The following is an 18,619-nucleotide window of genomic DNA, read 5'->3' on the forward strand; positions in this document are numbered from 1 at the left end:
TATATATATATATATTACGGTGGCCAGAGTCGGAAGGCTGAGTGAGAATAAGAGAGAGACGAGGATTTGAGAGAGAAAGTTGGGAGCATAAATGGCTACCCAAGTCGCTATCTGGGTAGTTTTATTCATTTATCTTTAGCGATGGCACATGTCTTGTTATAGGTTTTAGTGTCGTCGCTAAAAAGTACAAAAACGTTGTTCAAAATTCCTTTGATTTTGAAATAATTTGTCTAAAATTCATTGCACTGAAAAACCTTTAGTGACGACATAAAACCCCAAAAAATATTTGTCCACCGCCACAATTTTCCGCTTAAATTTTAAATAAATTTTTAGGAACAATTTTTAGTGATAACTAATGTCGTTATAAACTCTTTTGAGTGTCAAAAGTTTTTGTGCCCCCAAATTTTAAGCGAGTTAATTTTTGGCGACTACTAATGTCATCGCTAAAACCCCTTTTGAGTGCCAAAAGATTTGGTCCCACAATTTTCCGCGGGTTGATTTTCAATGATGACAAAGTGGCCCTCACATCTCACCTCTTGTTGGTTGTCCACTACATTTTTTGCGACAATATAATCATCGCTAAATCTCGTGTTATTTAATGACGACAAATGATGTCGCTATTGGTGTCATCGCTACAATAGATGATTCTTGTAGTGATTATTGTAGCGATGACTGGCATGGAAGTGAGGCTCTGGAAGGCAGATGCTCCTTCTCAATTTTTTTGTCTGATTTTTACCCTATTGTTTCTCAAATATTTTTATATACCCTCATTAACAAAACTTTTAAAATATTTCGTCTTATATGTGTACTTTTTGGTTTTTCGAATTATTCTTTTGGTCTTTTCCTATTTAGGTTTAAACTTTTACATTTACTTGATTTTTTTTTATTTCACTCTTGTTAAAACTTTTTTTTTTTAATTATCTCTTCTAAAATATTTTTTATATAATAATTATCATATCAAAAGTGAGCCTCACAAAAAAACAATGACCCGATACATTTACTTAAATATGTTCCTATTTGAACATTATTTCTTGTAACACTCTCAAGTGTCAACTACTACTTTTTTATATGTATCTCCTAAATAATTTTCTATTTGATTTGTCCGTTAAAATTTTTATTATTCAAAATATTCAACTTGTCTATATGTATATGCTATGCAACGACAAAATATGTTTTGATTAAAATGTACAGTTCAGTCCATTCTACTTAAAATATATTTCCTTTTTACGTATAAAAAAATTCAACAAACAGAACAATTTGCATGTGTGTAACGTGTTTCCTACATCTTAATGATATTAGAGCTAAATTGATCTATTTTATCCACAAGCAAATTTCACTGGCCAAATATTTGTGGGTAGCACCCAAAAGCTCTAACAGAGGATCGTGTTTTCTGAAAGTATTGACACACATGAAGAAAATGCAATAGCCACGGTAATCTTCATATCATGAATTTTCGCGCATCAATCGCGGATAACGCTAGGATGTCAGTAGTTGAAGCCTTGCAAATTTGCGATAGACTAAAAGGAGTTAAAATCAGAAAAGAAAACCAGAGTGTTAGTCAAGAAGTAGAAAACCTCGCTTTATATACTCCAAACAGGAGAATGGCAAATTCAGAATGCGTTCCACTTCTGTGGATTTGGATACAAGGGTGTCAAAGATCGTATCCCTACTAAAATTTGCATTGATCATCCCCGATCCTTTGCATACAACCAGAGACGTATTACATACCCAAGGAACTGAAACTGTAAACCCCAAACCATGCTTTTTACCTCCGGAAGAGCTTGTATTTCCCGCTAGTACGTCTTTGTATGCTCGGCCAACTTTAGAAACGTACTTTCCCATTGGCAAAATTTGCTCAAGAACAGACGGAACAGAGCCATCAGGATTCAAGAGATCAGAGTCTGAGTGAAGGTTCACCACAACAGTACCATGTTCAGGGTGAAGCTGATCATTGAGAGATTTTAAGAAAGGGGAATCCGGGTCCCATAACGCGCGAGGGAAGATGTCGTCGCCATCATATGCATCAATGAAGATCAAATCGTATAGATTGGTGGTGTCAAGAATGAACTTCTCAGCATCTGATTCATATAGGTAAAGCCTCTCATGGGTGCCTTTCCACAGAACTTCATCCAATTTACCGGGTTTTGGGAAGGCTCGATTACCTGATGGAGTCGTAACTGAGAAAGCTGGAAATCCCATCGCTTGGACTGACGCTGCTATAACAAGAGCGTCAATTTCAACTGTGTGAACAACAGCACCTGAAAGGAGCACATATTCATACAAATTAGCTTTTGTAACATTGTAAGTGTCTGCGTGACATGTTTTCACATCGTTAGGACAGGAATCAAACTGCTGTCCCAAGACACAACAAAAGCAAGCTAAGTTATATATTGTAAATCTCAGCATTAATAGGATATAATGAAAATTCGTACAAATCCAATCAAATCTTGACCCACGCAGCAGTTGACTGACAAAGACACTATTGATCTTTGCCTGTTCTACTTCTTTATTCTACACTTCATCATTTTCATCTGCCTCCCTCTTTTTTTCCCAGTCATTCACAAGAACAGATGAACGGAAACAAATTAATTTTCATAAATTTGAACACTTTTCCCTTGAACTTTGTTGAGCTCACTGCTGAGTGAAGTTCGTGATGTCTCGGATCTCAAGAGGGCCTCGGAAGAAGAGAAGGGAAGCGGGGAACGGTTAGCTAGAACTAGAGAATAAAAACAGAGAGCCAGGGTAGGGAGTCTCATCGTTGAACTTCTCTGTAATTTTCATAGACGAGCATTCGCTCTAAGGGAGTGCAAGGGGTCACTCGAACACCCCCATATCCTCTTGTATTTCCTTGATAATTACAGTTCAGATCAATTCCTTTCAATTCTTCCCTCTAATTTCTCTGATATTGTGTGAATCATCTGGTTCGGAATTTAAGTCCTAACAAAGTGGTATCAGAGCAATCCTTGGGATGGCATCGGCGAAGAGGGGGGACGAGAAAACTGAAGGAGTCCGCGAGGAGATCCAACGCGATCTAGAGGTCTTCAAAGGGGAACTGCAGGAGACCTTTCACGAGGATTTGCAGAACATCCCAAAGCTGGAGAGGAGCGTGGAGCTGATGATAGGGAAATTGGAAGAATTACTACGGCATCGTGATGGTTCTACGCCGGGAACCTCGGCGACGATCATGGAGCTTCCTTCGATTCCAACAGCGGCACCAGGAGGTGGGGGAGGAGAAGGGCGGTGGTTCGTTTGGCGGCGGCGGGCGGTTGGAAAGTTCAAACCGCGAGGTCGTGAGTCGGGGAGAGTGGCAGACAAGGCGCATGGAGATGCCGGTGTTCGATGGGGAGGAGCCCGATGGATGGATCTTTCGAGCTGAAAGGTACTTTGCTCTCAACCGCAGTGCAGAATCGGAGAAACTGGAGGTTGTCATGGTCAGCCTTGATGGCGAGGCGCTGGCTTGGTTCCAGTGAGAAGACGGCCGACGATCGATCCGGGACTGGGCGGATCTTAAGCGACTGATTTTGGAACGTTTCCAGCCGTCGCAAGAAGGGAGCCTTTACGAGAAGTTTTTGGCTCTCCGGCAAGAGTCCACTGTGCGGGAGTACCGCCGGAACTTTTAAGTGTTGGCGGCGCCACTTACTGGAGTGACCGAGCAGGTCTTGGAAGGTAGTTTTATTAAGGGGCTTAAACCTAAAATTCGGGCTGAGATCATGATGCTCAAGCCTGTTGGGTTGCGCCGAATTATGGAATTGGCCCAAAGGGTAGAAGACAGGAACCAACAGCTCAAGCCCACAAGATTGCCCATGGGCTCACACGTGTCTTGGCCTAAGAACTCGTCTCCTTCTCTTGCGACACGAAGTGGAAATAATTTCCAACTTCGACCTACACCCACCACCGAGAAAACGGGGAATGCTCCATCTGCCCCGTTCCGCCAACTGACAGACGCCGAGCTACAGGCGAAGAGAGAGAAAGGATTATGTTACCGTTGCGATGGCAAGTATTCCATAGGCCACCGCTATCCAAACAAAGAATTGCAAGTCTTGGTGGTCAGCGGAGAAGAACCAGAAGGGGATAAAACCGGCGAGCAGACGACAGAGGCGTGTGGGAGGATGCCTTGGCCGACGACTTGGTGGAGTTTTCCTTGAATTCCGTGGTGAGGTTGATTGCTCCTCGCACGATGAAGCTCAAGGGAGTGATTAAGGGGGAGGATGTGGTAGTCTTGATTGACAGTGGGGCAAGCCACAACTTCATTTCCATGGACTTGGTAAAGAAGTTGGGTTTGGAGTTGGATACCACCGGCGGCTATAGGGTGGTGATGGGTACCGGTCTCATGGTCAAAGGTGAAGGGGTGTGTCGTGGGGTGGCCTTGACCATGCAGGACGTGGCCATTGTGGAAGATTTCCTCCGTTGGAGCTTGGGAGCACCGACGTGATCCTTGGTATGCAGTGGTTGGAGACACTCAGGGCCGTGGCGGTCAACTGGCGGGCTCTCTCGATGAAGTTCAAGATCGGCGAGACCCCGGTGGCATTGCAAGGAGACCCCAGCCTCGGTAAGTCTCCAGTGTCCTTAAAAACTATGATGCGGGCTTTGAAGCAAGATGGATAGGGGTTCTGGGGGGAATTGGACACGTTTTCGGTTGAGCCCCAGCCAGGGGTGGTGTCAGCGGAGGCAATGCCAACCGCCCTACAATCGGTGCTACAATGACATGCTGGGGTTTTTCAAATGCCGTCCGGCCTCCCTCCACCACGGCTGCGAGACCACGCCATTCCACTAAAAGTAGGAACCTCTCCAATCAGTGTCCGGCCATACCGGTATCCGCAGGCGCAAAAGAGCGAAATTGAGAAGCTGGTTGGGGAAATGCTCGCCGCAGGAATTATACAACCAAGCGTTAGCCCCTTCTCCAGCCCGGTTCTACTCGTTAAGAAGAAAGACGGGAGTTGGCGATTTTGCGTCGACTATCGGGCCTTAAACCACGAAACCGTACCGGATCATTTTCCGATTCCAATAATCGACGAGCTCCTTGACGAATCACACGGTGCCACCATTTTTTCAAAGATCGATTTAAAGTTGGGTTATCACCAAATTCGGGTGCGCAGCAAGGATGTGCCGAAGACGGCTTTCCACACCCACGAGGGGCACTACGAGTCCTTGGTCATGCCTTTTGGGCTTACCAATGCCCCGGCCACATTCCAGTCTCTCATGAACGAAGTATTTCGGCCCTTTCTCCGGAAATTTGTGTTGGTATTTTTTGATGATATCCTAGTGTATAGCCGAACGATGGACGAGCACGCCAAGCATTTAGAGATTGTGCTTGCCGAGCTAGCTAAGCACAGCCTCTATGCGAATGCAAAAAAATGCTACTTTGGGCAATCCACGTTGGAATATGTGAGAAATTGTGAATGAAATTTTCATTAATTTCTAGTTCAATATTACAACCAATAAATAGGATTACAAGGAAAAACATAAAACTAGAAACTACCTAAAATAGGAAACGGTGAATGAATACCAAATCCTCTATTCTAGGAAACTAATCACAATTAATTTACAGCTAGCACTACTCTATAAATCAGAGAAGATCCGGAGAGATCACAAAGAATCCGGATTTCCACACTCCCCCTCAAGCTAGGTTGTAGATGTTGAGCAATCCTAGCTTGGAATTAAGTTCATAAAAAAACTTCCTGGGTACGGCCTTAGTTAGAATATCTACTATTTGTTGAGTGGTTGGAATGTATTGGAGTGATATCGTTTCAGCCTCTATCTTCTCTTTGATAAAGTGTCTGTCAATCTCGACATGCTTTGTCATGTTGTGATGAACTGGATTCTTTGCTATGCTAATAGCTGACTGATTGTCGCATGACACTCTCATAGGTTTTGTAATGGGAATCTTTAGTTCACAAAGTACCCTCTTCAACCACATTCCTTCACAGATACCATGAGCTAGTGCCCTGAACTCTGCCTCCGCACTGCTTCGAGATAGTACTGGCTGCTTCTTGCTTCACCATGTAACTAGGTTACCCCAGACATATGTACAGTATCCGGAAGTTGATCTTTTGTCTGTAACAGACCCAGCCCAATTTGTATCAGTGTAGATCTCAATCTCCCTCCTTTCAGACCTTTTATTGAATAATCCTTGACCTGGTGTCATTTTTAAGGATCTCAGGATCCTGTATACTGCCTCCATGTGTTCTTCTGTTGGGTCATTCATAAATTGGCTCACCATACTAACAGCAAAACTAATATCCGGTCTAGTGTGGGAGAGATAAATAAGTTTCCCAACTAACCTTTGATACCTTTCCTTTGTCAACTAGTGCACTGTCATCCTTTCTTCCCAGTTTTATGTTGGGATCCATAGGAGTGTCAACAGGCTTGGATCCAAGCATCCCTGTTTCGTTCAACAAGTCCAACACATACTTTCGCTGAGAAACTGAAATTCTCTTTCTGGAACGAGCTACCTCCATTCCTAGAAAGTACTTAAGTGTCCCCAAGTCCTTGACCTCAAATTCCCTTGCTAGAAAACTCTTCAGTTTGGTTATTTCTTCCAGACTATCTCCAGTCAGAATTATATCGCCCACATACACGATGAGGATTGTCTTTTTTTCCAGAGGCTGTATGTTTGACGAACATAGTGTGATCTGTCTGACATTGATCATACCCAAATCCTTTTACAGCTTTAGTGAACCTGTCAAACCATGCCCTTGGTGATTGCTTTAGGCCATATAGCGACTTTTTGAGTTTGCACACTTTGTTGGATGTTGTTCCACTCTCAAATCCTGGTGGTATCTCCATGTACACTTCTTCTCCTAAATCCCCGCTAAGGAAAGCATTCTTCACATCAAGCTGAAATAGCGGCAAGTCTAGATTGGAAGCAAGAGAAAGTAACACCCAAACTGTATTAAGTTTTGCAACAGGGGCAAAGGTCTCCTGGTAATCAATTCCGTAAGATTGAGTAAACCCCTTAGCAACAAGTCGAGCCTTAAATCTGTTTATACTGCCATCAGCATTGTGTTTGACTGTGAAGATCCATTTACAACCAACCGGGCGTTTGTCTGTTGGTAACTCCAATATTTCCCAAGTTCCATTCTTTTCAAGTGCCTGAATTTCTTCCAAAATAGCTCCCTTCCACTCTGGTACTTTGAGTGCTTCATGTATTGAGCTCGGAATCTGTATTTTGTCAAGATTGCTAACAAAGGCACAGTGACTAGGTGACAATCATTTATATGACACAAAATTGTAAATTGGATGATCAGTGCATGACACCTTTTTCCTTTTCTCCAGGCAATAGGTCAATCATCAATAGGAGGATTGACAGATGTGAGTTCAGAACTAGTGTTACCTAGTGAATTATGAGATTCAAGATTCGGATTGAATTCATGGTTCTGATAAGGTGTCTGCCTTTCTCTTCCTTCTTGATCTTTGGGTCTCCTAGTGTAAACACGAAACTCTTTTGTTGCAGGAAGTGTTTGGAATTCTGCCTGGGAATGAGATTCAAATTGAGTGGCTGAAGTAAGGTCCTGACTTTGTTGAGGTAACTCTGTTTGGACTGGTTGGGATAACCCGAGCTCGGGTTGGAGTTGACTGGATTGAAGAATTGAAGATTCTGAGATATCAGAATTGAGAACTGGAGATGATTCCAGGGTATTAATATCCCAAGATTGATATTCTTGAGTATAGTTCTCCCCCTGAATACCAATTTTGTACAAGGGTTGTTGCTCAAAGAATGTAACATCCATGGTGTTATAGAACTTCCTTGTGACAAGTGAATAGCATTTATACCCCCTTTGATTGGAAGAGTACCCAACAAAGATGCATTTGAGTGACTTTGGATCAAGTTTACTTCTGTGTTGGGCATATATATGGACAAAAGTGGAGCAACCAAAGATTTTCATGGGAAGGTTGGATAAGAGACGTGTATTTGGAAAGGAATGGAGAAGTGCCTGGTGCGGTGTTTGGAAATTCAAGACTCGAGAGGGCATTCTATTTATTAGGTAAGCAACTGTCAACACTGCTTCACCCCAGAAAAATTTTGGAACGTGTGTGGTAAACATAAGAGATCGAGCAACTTCTAGAAGGTGCCTATTTTTTCTTTCGGCAATCCCATTTTGTTGGGGTATGTCAACACAAGAATTTTGGTGAACAATTCCCTGACTATCAAGGTAATTACCCAGATTCATTTCAAAGTATTCTTTTGCATTATCTGTTTTTAATACTTGTATTTTTGTCTGGAATTGGGTTTGAATCATGGTATTGAATTTTTTGAAGATTGGACCGACATCAGATTTTTCCTTCATAAGAAACAACCAAGTGATTCTGGTATGATCATCAACAAATGACACAAACCACCTAGTACCCATGATATTTTTTATTCTAGATGTCCTCACTCATCACTATGAATCATCAAAAAAGGTTGTGATGCTCTATATGGAAGATTGCGATAAGATATACGAGTATGTTTAGAAAATTGACACACTTCACACTCAAACATTTTTGGCTTTTTATTTATGAAAAATGCTGGAAACAGTTTTTGAAGATACAAGAAATTAGGGTGGCCTAATCTATAGTGCCACAACATAATAGTATTGTCTTTATTGGAGGAAAAAAGGCTTTTATTTGACTCAACACGTACTGCACTATGAGTTTGTCCTCTAGGAGATCCCTCAGCTTTAAGAAGAAATAGTCCATACTGCACCTTAGCATTGCCAATCGTCCTCTCTGAAGTCAAATCCTGAAATTCACACAAATTTGAAGAAAACTTAGCAACACTGTTATGTTCTCGAGTTAGCTTGCTGGTGAACAAGAGATTACAATCAAGATTCGGGACATAGATGACAGAATTTAGACTAAGGTCCTTTGAAATAATAATAGAACCTGTTCCGACTACTCTAGAGTGAGATCCATCGGCTATTGTCACTGTAACGTTTTCTTGACATGGATTGTACTTGTGAAACATTGAGATATCTCCTGTCATATGATCGGAGGCTCCCGAATCTACAATCCATGACTTTGGATTCTCGGATTTTATAGTAAAGGCACTAATGTGATTACCTTTTTGTGCTACTAATCCTGCTCCGATGATGTTGTGATTGGTATCCTGCTGTGAGAACATTTTCTGTAGAGTCTCAAGTTGTTCTTTGCTAAAAGGACTTGATTCGATGGAAGGTGTTCCTTCTTCTGTTGCAGCATGATTGCCACAACTTTCTTTGTCAGGAGCAGGTCTTGAGGGTTTCCAATCTGCAGGCTTGCCATGGATCTTCCAGCAAGTATCTCGGGTATGGCCAGGTTTTCTGCAGTGCTCACACCACGATCTTCCCTTCTTTCCCCGATTGTCACTGCTGTTAGGTTGAAAACCTCTAGCAGTAAAGGCTGAACTTTGATATGCGGTTAGATTACCCAGAACATCCCCAATCATCTCCTTCTTCCTGCTCTCTTCTCTTCGCACCTCGGAGAAGGCTTCACGGATGCTGGGCAAGGGTGAAGAATTCTCCCCCGAACCTCATCAAGATTCTTATTAAGTTCCATAAGAAACTTGAATATCCTTTTCTTTTCAACTATCTCTCTGAATTTCTTTGCATCATTAGGACATTCCCAATGATGTTCCTCAAATACATCCAATCGTTGCCAATGGCGAGTTAAAATGCCATAATATTGGGTGACATTAAGATCCCCTTGCCGAAGATCATGAAGACTGCTCTCAGTCTCAAATATCTCTGAGGTGTTTTCCTTGCTGGAATAGAATTCCTTTGCTGCCTCCTAGAGATCACAAAGAATCCGGATTTCCACAGAATACTTAGGCCATATTATCTCGAAAGGAGTGGCAGCAGATCAAGCCCAAATCGCAGCCATGATCAATTGGCCACCGCCCACCAATTTACGGGAACTCCGAGGGTTTTTGGGCTTAACGGGCTACTATCGAAAATTTGTTAAAGGGTACGGTTCCATAGCCTGGCCGCTAACAAATTTGCTAAAGAAAGATAGTTTCCTATGGACGGCAGAGGCTGCAAAAGCTTTCCACACTCTCAAGGCAGCCATGACAACAATCCCTGTGTTGGCCTTGCTAGATTTCTCGCGTGCGTTTGTGGTTGAGACGGATGCGTCGGGAGTCGGAATCGGGGCGGTATTAATGCAGGATCAGCGGCCAATCGCTTTCTTTAGCCAAGCTCTCTCCAGCTCCGCTCGCCTGAAGTCAGTTTACGAGCGCGAGCTTATGGCCATTGTGTTGGCGGTCCAGAAGTGGCGGCCATACCTTATAGGGAGGCACTTTATTATCCGCACAGACCAAAGGAGTTTGAAATTCCTGTTGGACCAATGGGTTGTCAGCGAAACCCACCAACATTGGCTGTCCAATCTATTAGGCTTTGATTTTGAAATTCAGTATCGTCCCAGACTTAAGAATAAGGCTGCGGATGCCCTCTCCCGCCTTCCCACATCAGCGGAACTCCAGTTGCTTCCGCACCCTTTGAGCTCGACTCGGAGGAGCTTCACCGCCACAATGCCGAGGATGCCAAGCTCTCACGCATTATTGCGGACCTGCAAGCCGATTCAGGGGCTCATCCGAGGTTCACCTTGCAGCAAGGACGTCTCATGAGAGAGGGCCGAGCCGTGGTCTCGCGCGATTCTCGACTGGTGACCGACTTGCTACACACCTATCATGGCGGGGTGGCTGGAGGACATTCGGGGGTGCTCAAGACCTACCAACGTTTGGCGGCTGATTGGTATTGGTTTGGGATGAAAATGGATGTCGAGGCCTATGTCACAAAGTGCCCGATTTGTCAGCAGAACAAATATGAGACCTTGGCTCCCGGGGGATTGCTGCAGCCCCTGCCCCTGCCAGACAAAGTGTGGGACGATCTCTCAATGGATTTCATTGAAGGGCTGCCCAAGTCAGCAGGATTCAATGCCATCATGGTCGTTGTCAACCGCTTGAGTAAGTACACCCATTTCATTCCGCTCAAGCACCCATTCACCGCGACGACGATGGCAGACGAGTTCCTTCGCGGCGTGGTAAGGCTACACGGAATTCCCCGCACTATTATCTCCGATCGCGATAAGATTTTTTTGAGTAAATTTTGGATGGAGTTGTTCAAGCATCAAGGCTCTAATTTGACTCGGAGCACTGCCTATCACCCTCAAACGTACGGGCAAACCAAAGTGGTCAATCGGTGCCTTGAGACCTACCTACGGTGTTTCTCATCGGATGCACCCCGGTAATGGTCAAACTGGCTTCCTTGGGCTGAATATTGGTATAATACCTCCTTTCACACCGCCACACAAATGACCCCTTTTCGCGCCTTCTACGGCCGTGACCCCCCTCCTCTGGTGCGATATGGAATGGGATTGTCCCTTGTGTCCACTGTAGACCACCAACTGGCAGAGCGGGATGCCACCCTTGACCTTTTGAAGCAGCAACTGCAGCAGTGCCGTGGGCTCTACTATTCCGGATGCTGCGTTACCGCCACAACTCACTCAAGATATGGAGCTCCAGGTTCGGCCATCCGCACTGCGGGGAGTCCACCAAGCGGCCCATGGTTCCACATCGGAGTTAGAGGTCCTCATCCATTGGGATGCGCTGCCCGACCATGAGGATAGCTGGGAGAGTTTCGACCGCATACAAGCAGCCTTTCCAGATTTCCACCTTGCGGCCAAGGTGAGTCTTTGGGCCGGGGGTATTGATGGGGCTCCTGGACCCCCATTACGTTTCACCTATGCTAGAAGGCCTAGAAGAGTTCGTGTTGATGTGGCAGCAAGGGATGAGGTGGAGGCTGGTGAGGTGGAATCGGTGAGAGGAGGAAAAGGTGTTGACATGGAGGGAACTCAATGAGCTGTTGAGCTCACTGCTGAGTGAAATGCGTGATGTCTCGGGTCTCGAGAGGGCCTCGGAAGAAGAGAAGGGAAGAGGGAAATGGTTAGCTAGAACTAGAGAATAAAAACAGAGAGCCAGGGTAGGGAGTCTCATCGTTGAACTTCTCTGTAATTTTCATAGACGAGCCTTGGCCCTAGGGAGTGCAAGGGGTCACTCATACACCCCCATATCCTCTTGTATTTCCTTGATAATTACAGTTCAGATCAATTCCTTTCAATTCTTCCCTCTAATTTCTCTGAAATTGTGTGAATCATCTGGTTCGGAATTTAAGTCTTAACAGTTAAGTTCATATGAGTTTTCATAATACATGACACACATTATACATTTGTAATACATAAATTTGAATTTCAAATTATCACATTATGACATCAATTAACACTTTCTTTATAACGCCTTTATTCATTAACATGTATACACAGATTCTCAAACACCACATAAATGATTCTTGTCAGATAAACTAAACTTATATTAGTGACCCCTATGAGGGAAACGGCAAAAACAGAAGAGAAAGTAAACTCCCACCTTGAATTTTGCTTGCCAAAAGTAATGGTAAGCTTCCTCCACCATGGCCAATGCACAACACATGCATTTTCTTCTTCCCATGAACTGCACTCTTGAGACAATAATTACAAGACGCCAAGGTAGCCAACCCAACTGACATCATACTCTTCAAATCTGAAAACAAAATTAACACATCAGAAGACTTCTGTTTTTTTTTTTTTTTTTTTTTTTTTTTTTTTTTTTTTTTTTTCCTATCATTTTCAGTTTATAATCAATACAAGACAATGTTGAGGGCGTAGAGTCAAATTACTGTCAATGTGGATTGATTTTGATATCAAATTGAGTGTCGTAAATGCATAAAGTGCGCAATTTTCTCGTAATCTTCTTTCTTCATTAACGTAACTCTCACGTTGATGGTGAACCATTATAAATATTCTATGTCCTTTCTTAGGGTTACTTATGCAACGTTTAGTTTATGGTTCAGAACTATGATTTATGAGTCTGATTTTTAAAATTCAAAATTTTTATGAGAGAAAAACACCATAGAGAATCAAGAACCATGATTCAAAACCAGGGACGAACCTTAACAAACATCCAGTTATTGTGTTGATTAGAGCTTTAATCCATAAGGAACAATGCAAACATGAGAACATATTTAAAACGGCTTCGCAGTTCTTTTAGAGGGAAAGATCGATGGAATTACATGGAACAGCAAGGCAATGTGGCTGTTGCATAAGGAAGACGGAGCCAGGATCGGAAGCTCGGTAAGCCGCCATAACTTTGACGGTACTTTGGCGAGTCTCCTCGTTGAAACGGAGCGACCGCCATTGATATCCGAGCACGTTGAACCGCGCCTCGTCTTCATCCTCGCCCGGAAATGCCTCTGCATATCTCTGCCGAAGCCATTTCTCCGTCGCTGGCCAGTACAATTCGCTCTGAAACATTCCACAAAATTACTGACAAATGAAGAGAGAGAGAGAGAAGAGAGAAGAGCGAAGAGAGAGAGACACACAGGTCTGGAAGAATGGAAAGCGACGACAGAGACGACGCCATTGCCTTTATCGGAAGTTGATCGGAGAACGGTGTGACCGTCGGATTGATCCGTTCCCCACCACTCTGAAGCGTAGAACCAGTCGCCCTCGTCGTCGATACGACGCCGTGCCGCCGTCGAAATCCTCCGGAAAGTCCACCCAGCTCTGCGCCACATTTGGAAACCCTAATCCCCAAAATATGAAGCAAACAGTAACAGAGGGAAGAAGAGAAGAGAAGAGAATCGCAATGGCGAAGTGAAAGCTTTCAGCTTCAACCCACTAAACCCATTTCATTTCGGCAGGGGTTTTAGCATTTGGTTGATGGAATTAGATTTTTTTTTTTTTTTTTTTTTTTTTTTGTGGGCTAGGTAACACCTCCAAATGGAAGAAAAAAAGATTTTAGGTGGTTTGGAACTTGTTCTAAAATAATTTTAATTTTTATATAAAAATAAAAAAGAAAATATTTTTAATTTTTAATATAAATTATTTTTAAAAATGCATTTAGTAGTTTTATCGAGAGATTGTTTTCAGTATAAAAAAAAATTCATTAATGTCTCTCTATTTGTGATCGAGAGAGAAGAAAACATAAACAAAAAATGAAAAACGGCTAAAAGTCGTTTTTCATTTCTCTCTCATTTTACACTAAATTAAAAAATTATTTTCATTTCTGTTTTTTATTTTTAATTGTGTCAAACGTCGTTTCTCTCCCGTTTTTATTTTTTTTTTCTTAAAAAACGTGAAAACAAAAACAAAACTAACCCCAAACACGGCCTTAATTTTTAATAAAAAGTAAAAATGAATTTTTTTTATCATCATTTTTGGACTAATTTTAAAATTGTGTTTGATTAGTTTTTCAAAAGAGATTGTTTTGAGTATAATAAAAAAGTGAAATCGTGTTTATTAATTAATATATTATATTATTGTGAAACAGTTTTCAACTGTTTTCTAATTCCTTCACAAAAATCATTCTTACCGTTTTCGTTTTCAAAATATTTATTAAACAAACGTTGTTTCGTTTTCATTTTCATGCATGAGTCATTTGTTAAACACGCACTTTATTACTACGAGCCGAAAACAGCCAAGGTATAACTAATGTTCCAAAGGCCAAGCACAGGGTCTACAAGCACACTCACTGAATCTCGAGAATCCATGGTCCAAACAACGGAGCTAAACCAATTCCTACCCCTAATGAGGGCTAAACTCCTACAAATAATGGTTCCAATGACCACAGAACAACCCATCTTGACACATTCCTGACACAGCACACCGCCAAATAAAACTAGAGGCATTGGGAAACCATCCTCTAAGCCAAACCCTGCGCACAAACACAACACAGGAGCAACAAAAACAACACAGAGGGCCGGTGGGTAGACCACCGTCCTTATTACATAAAACACAGCAAACACAGATAATAAAAAACACACATCCATAGAGTTATCACCACCGCGATCTGAGAAGACGAAGTCCCTCAACGCCAGCCACCCACTCCATCAGCAACCTTCTAGAGAGCTTCCACTACCCCTCTTCAAAACCACCCTAGGCAGACAAGAACCACCTCAGAACACCAACCGTCGGCGACACGAACCCATCTCAACCCCTCATTGCCGGCGGTCGGCGACGGACATCGACGACTGTCCCTTCCACAACATCAATGACCGTCCTCTCCACAATAATAAACATTCTCGACTTTGTCATGTTTTGTCTAAACTATAGAGGAATTTCTTTAGTGATACTAATAATACTAATACTAAAATAATAATAATAATAATAATAACAATAATTGTTTATGCGGTTTTTCAAACATCAACTTCTGGGTTCCTCCGCATTCTTCTGTCGTCTTCCAATCATTCTGTCACTTTATAGCACCGGGTCCTACAGAAGACACTCTGATGCTCAAATTAGTAGAATATCCAAAGGATATCGAACTAAACAGAAAGAAAGAGAAAAGATTTGGATTCAAGGAAAAAGTCTTAGGTCACAAACTCATCATTTTCTATTTATACAATGATTGCCCTGATCAGGATTGATATTCCTGATCCATCCTAATCATGATACGCCGTCATTCTTTTGCTCTTAGGGTTTCTCCTAGGACATTCCCTCTGTGGAAAGCCTTTGGAAGCTTCTTAATCCAAGCAAGTTCACTGTCAATTTCATTATTCACTTTACACACGTCATATTCAGGTTGGTCGTGTTAGTTAGAGGATAGTGGGGCGCGTGTTACTGTCTCGGGATTCTCCACTTAACACGAGTCATTCTCACTTCCCTCTCGACCTTGATCCGCTTACAGTCTCGATGCATTGGAGTCCTCTGTCGGCCTCGGTCTCAGTCTCGATCTTACTCTCTGTCTTACTCCTCGATCGAGGTGGGCATCGATGCCTTTTCACACCCCCGCCTCAGCCTCGCCGTTCCGGCTAGGTTCGTGACATGTGTCATGATCTTAGACTATCATGTCATGATTGAGAACAACAACAACAATAATAATAATAGATGAATTTCTTGATCGAAATATTCTACCTTGATATTCCCTGAAAAAATTAAAAAAAAATGAACTGAGAAACAGCCCCTCTATAAGTCAATAATAACATAAATTAACTATTAAATTTAATTTTTATGATGAAATTACCCTCCTAAATTAAAAATAAATAAATAAATAAATTGAATTAAACTTTAATTTTAAAAGTTGAGCAAAAAAAAAAAACCTTCAATTTTAAGAAGCTTATGCATAGGGCAACCTTGGTTGCAACGAGGAGGCTTAGGTCACGACGAGACAGCATGGTGAGCGACTAAATCTAAGAGACTTGAGTCTAAAGGTGAAAGTTTAGACTGCCCACTTCAACTTTAAATTTTATAAAATATTTTAAAGAAATTCTGAAATAAGGGGTGTTCATCACCGACCCGGTCCGAATAAAGTTTTGGGCTTGGAATTTCAGCCGGGTCAGCCCGGGGCAAAAGCGGAACCCAAACTAACAATGGGCAAACCAACAATGGCGGGCCTTAGACTGACCCATTTAACTCAGCCCAAATTTATATTTCTATTTATGTCGGCTTTAATTTTGAGGGAAATAGTAGAGAATAGGCCAATTTAAAAACCTTAAGAAAGCATATAGGCCAATTTTTAGTTATAAAAATTAATAGGCCATAATTTTTGAATTTCCAAATTTACCCTTTCTTTTTTTTTCCTTTGTTTCTTTCGATCGTCTCTGTCTTTCTCTTTCTTTCGCAGATCTCTCTCTCTCTCTAGCTTCTTGCAGCTCTCTCTCTCTCGTAACTACGCTCAGATTTTCTCTCTCGTCGGTCGATCATCGGTTTTCCATTTGCTCGTCAGTGAATCATCGGTGGATCAACAGGTTCGTCGGTCGGTAGTTCTTGTTCTCGTTTGGATTTGAGCAGCTGTTCCGGTGATTTACCAGGTTTCTAGTTTTATTTTTGTTTTATTTTCGTTTTCATATTTTGCATTATTTCGGTTTGCTTGCTTTCTTTGTCCGTTAATCCTTTATTTTTTGCTATTTTCTTTTTGATTTTTACGGAACAACATGTTTGGGCATTCTTCGTTTCTAGTTTTTTCTTTTTTTTTATTGTAATTTCGTTTTCACGTTTTGCATTTTTCGGTTTGTTTTCAATTTGTTTCAGTCATGACAATTTTTGTTATAACTTGTCCAGTTATGGAACATAACTTGACGAGTTATGATCCATAATTGAGAGATTTTTTTATATAACTTGTCCGGTTATGCACTTTAACGTGACATTGTTCCTGCAATATGTTTGTAGGCATGCAATCTGTTTCAGTCATTGTTGCTTATAGGAGAAAATGGAGTCTAGAAAACCAATATACAAATTTTAGTTTTCAATTAGTTTTTATTCCAGAGGATGCTTCTTTGAAGTTTTTACAGGAGTGTTTATGTGAGGAGCTGAATCTTGAGTTGTTTGGTTTTAATGCTGGTGTTCATTCTTTATTACTTTTTGTGGGAAGGATGTTGAAGGACCCAATTGAAATTGTTTCAGACCTAAAGAGGGATGATGATGTTAAGTTATTTTTAAACTTGGTTCGACACAGTAAGGAAGCTCTTGAATACCCGTTGGTAATAGATTTTTTTAGTAGCTCCGTTAGTGCAGTGGGATCTATTTCTTCTTCATCTTGTTTTATGAGTTCAAGAGATGAGGCGTCATCTTCTAATGTTGATGGTTTTGTTTGTCAATTTGAAGATGATATTGATGTTGCGATGAATAATTTTTTGATTGAAGATTTGGATATTTCAAAGTTACCTATGTCGTTTGATGTGAATGTAGGCAATCAATTCATGAGCAAGTCGGTTCTCAAGAAATTCATGCATGTAATTGCTATTAGGAGGCATTTTAAATTTAAATCTGAAAGATCTAATAATTCATTTTATGTTTTGGTTTGTAAAAATAAGAGTTGTACTTGGAAGATGCGTGCTACTAAGGTTTCAAATGGTAATGTTTGGGCAGTGAAGAAGTATATTAAGGAACATACTTGTTCACTTGATGTTGCTAGTGCTGAGCATCATCAAGCAAATAGTCGTGTTGTTTCAGAGTTTTTAAAGGGCGATTTTAGCATTGGGCTTGCAGACCGTTTGCGTCCTAATGATTTTTGGTCTATAATGCATGGTAAGCATGGTGTTGAGATTAGTTACTACAAAGCGCGAATGGCTCGCCGATATGCGTTAGCATCAATGAGAGGAAGTGCAGTGGAGTCGTATGCATCCATTCCTTTTCTGTGCAATGTTTTCAAGGAGAAAAATCCAGGTGATTTTTATTTTTATGTGTTATGCTTATGCTTTTGTTTATCTTAATGTTTTGAAGGAGAAAAATCCAGGTTATGGTATAATTTGTCAGGTTATTCCCATAACTTGATAGGTTATATTCCATAACTTATGTTATCAGATAAGTTGACAGGTTTTTTGTTATAATTTGTCCGGTTATGGAGCATAACCGGTTTTATTTTTATGTGTTATGCTTATGCTTTTGTTTATCTTAATGTTTTGAAGGAGAAAAATCCAGGTTATGGTATAATTTGTCAGGTTATTCTCATAACTTGACAGGTTATAGTCCATAACTTATGTTATTAGATAAGTTGACAGATTTTTTGTTATAATTTGTCCGGTTATGGAGCATAACTTGACAGGTTATGAATCATAATTGATAGTTTTTTTTATTTTTTTTTTGCATAACTTGTCCGGTAGGATCTGTGACTAATAGTTATTTTAAATGT

General features: G+C 41.4%; 1 protein-coding gene across 1 annotated transcript; it reads right to left on the minus strand.

Moving 5' to 3' along the window:
• Positions 1–1,554: 1,554 nt before the first annotated feature.
• On the minus strand, positions 1,555–13,688 carry LOC21387668. The gene is made up of 4 exons (XM_010093930.2): positions 13,371–13,688; positions 13,062–13,293; positions 12,380–12,532; positions 1,555–2,258 (listed from the first exon to the last, which is right to left on the minus strand). The coding sequence occupies exons 1-4, from the start codon at positions 13,563–13,565 to the stop codon at positions 1,555–1,557; spliced, it is 1,284 nt and encodes a 427-aa protein (XP_010092232.2). The 5' UTR covers positions 13,566–13,688.
• Positions 13,689–18,619: the final 4,931 nt, after the last annotated feature.

Source organism: Morus notabilis, unplaced genomic scaffold, assembly GCF_000414095.1.
Source record: "Morus notabilis unplaced genomic scaffold, ASM41409v2 Scaffold874, whole genome shotgun sequence".
NCBI lineage: Eukaryota > Viridiplantae > Streptophyta > Magnoliopsida > Rosales > Moraceae > Morus > Morus notabilis.

Excerpts from the sequence above, each read along its gene's own strand:
- LOC21387668 (XM_010093930.2), bottom strand. The coding sequence starts at position 13,565 with ATGTGGCGCAGAGCTGGGTGGACTTTCCGGAGGATTTCGACGGCGGCA. Across the intron at positions 13,294-13,370 it reads CTTTCCATTCTTCCAGACCT|AGCGAATTGTACTGGCCAGC; the intron begins GTGTGTCTCTCT and ends GGAATGTTTCAG. Across the intron at positions 2,259-12,379 it reads TTTGGCAAGCAAAATTCAAG|GTGCTGTTGTTCACACAGTT; the intron begins GTGGGAGTTTAC and ends TGCTCCTTTCAG.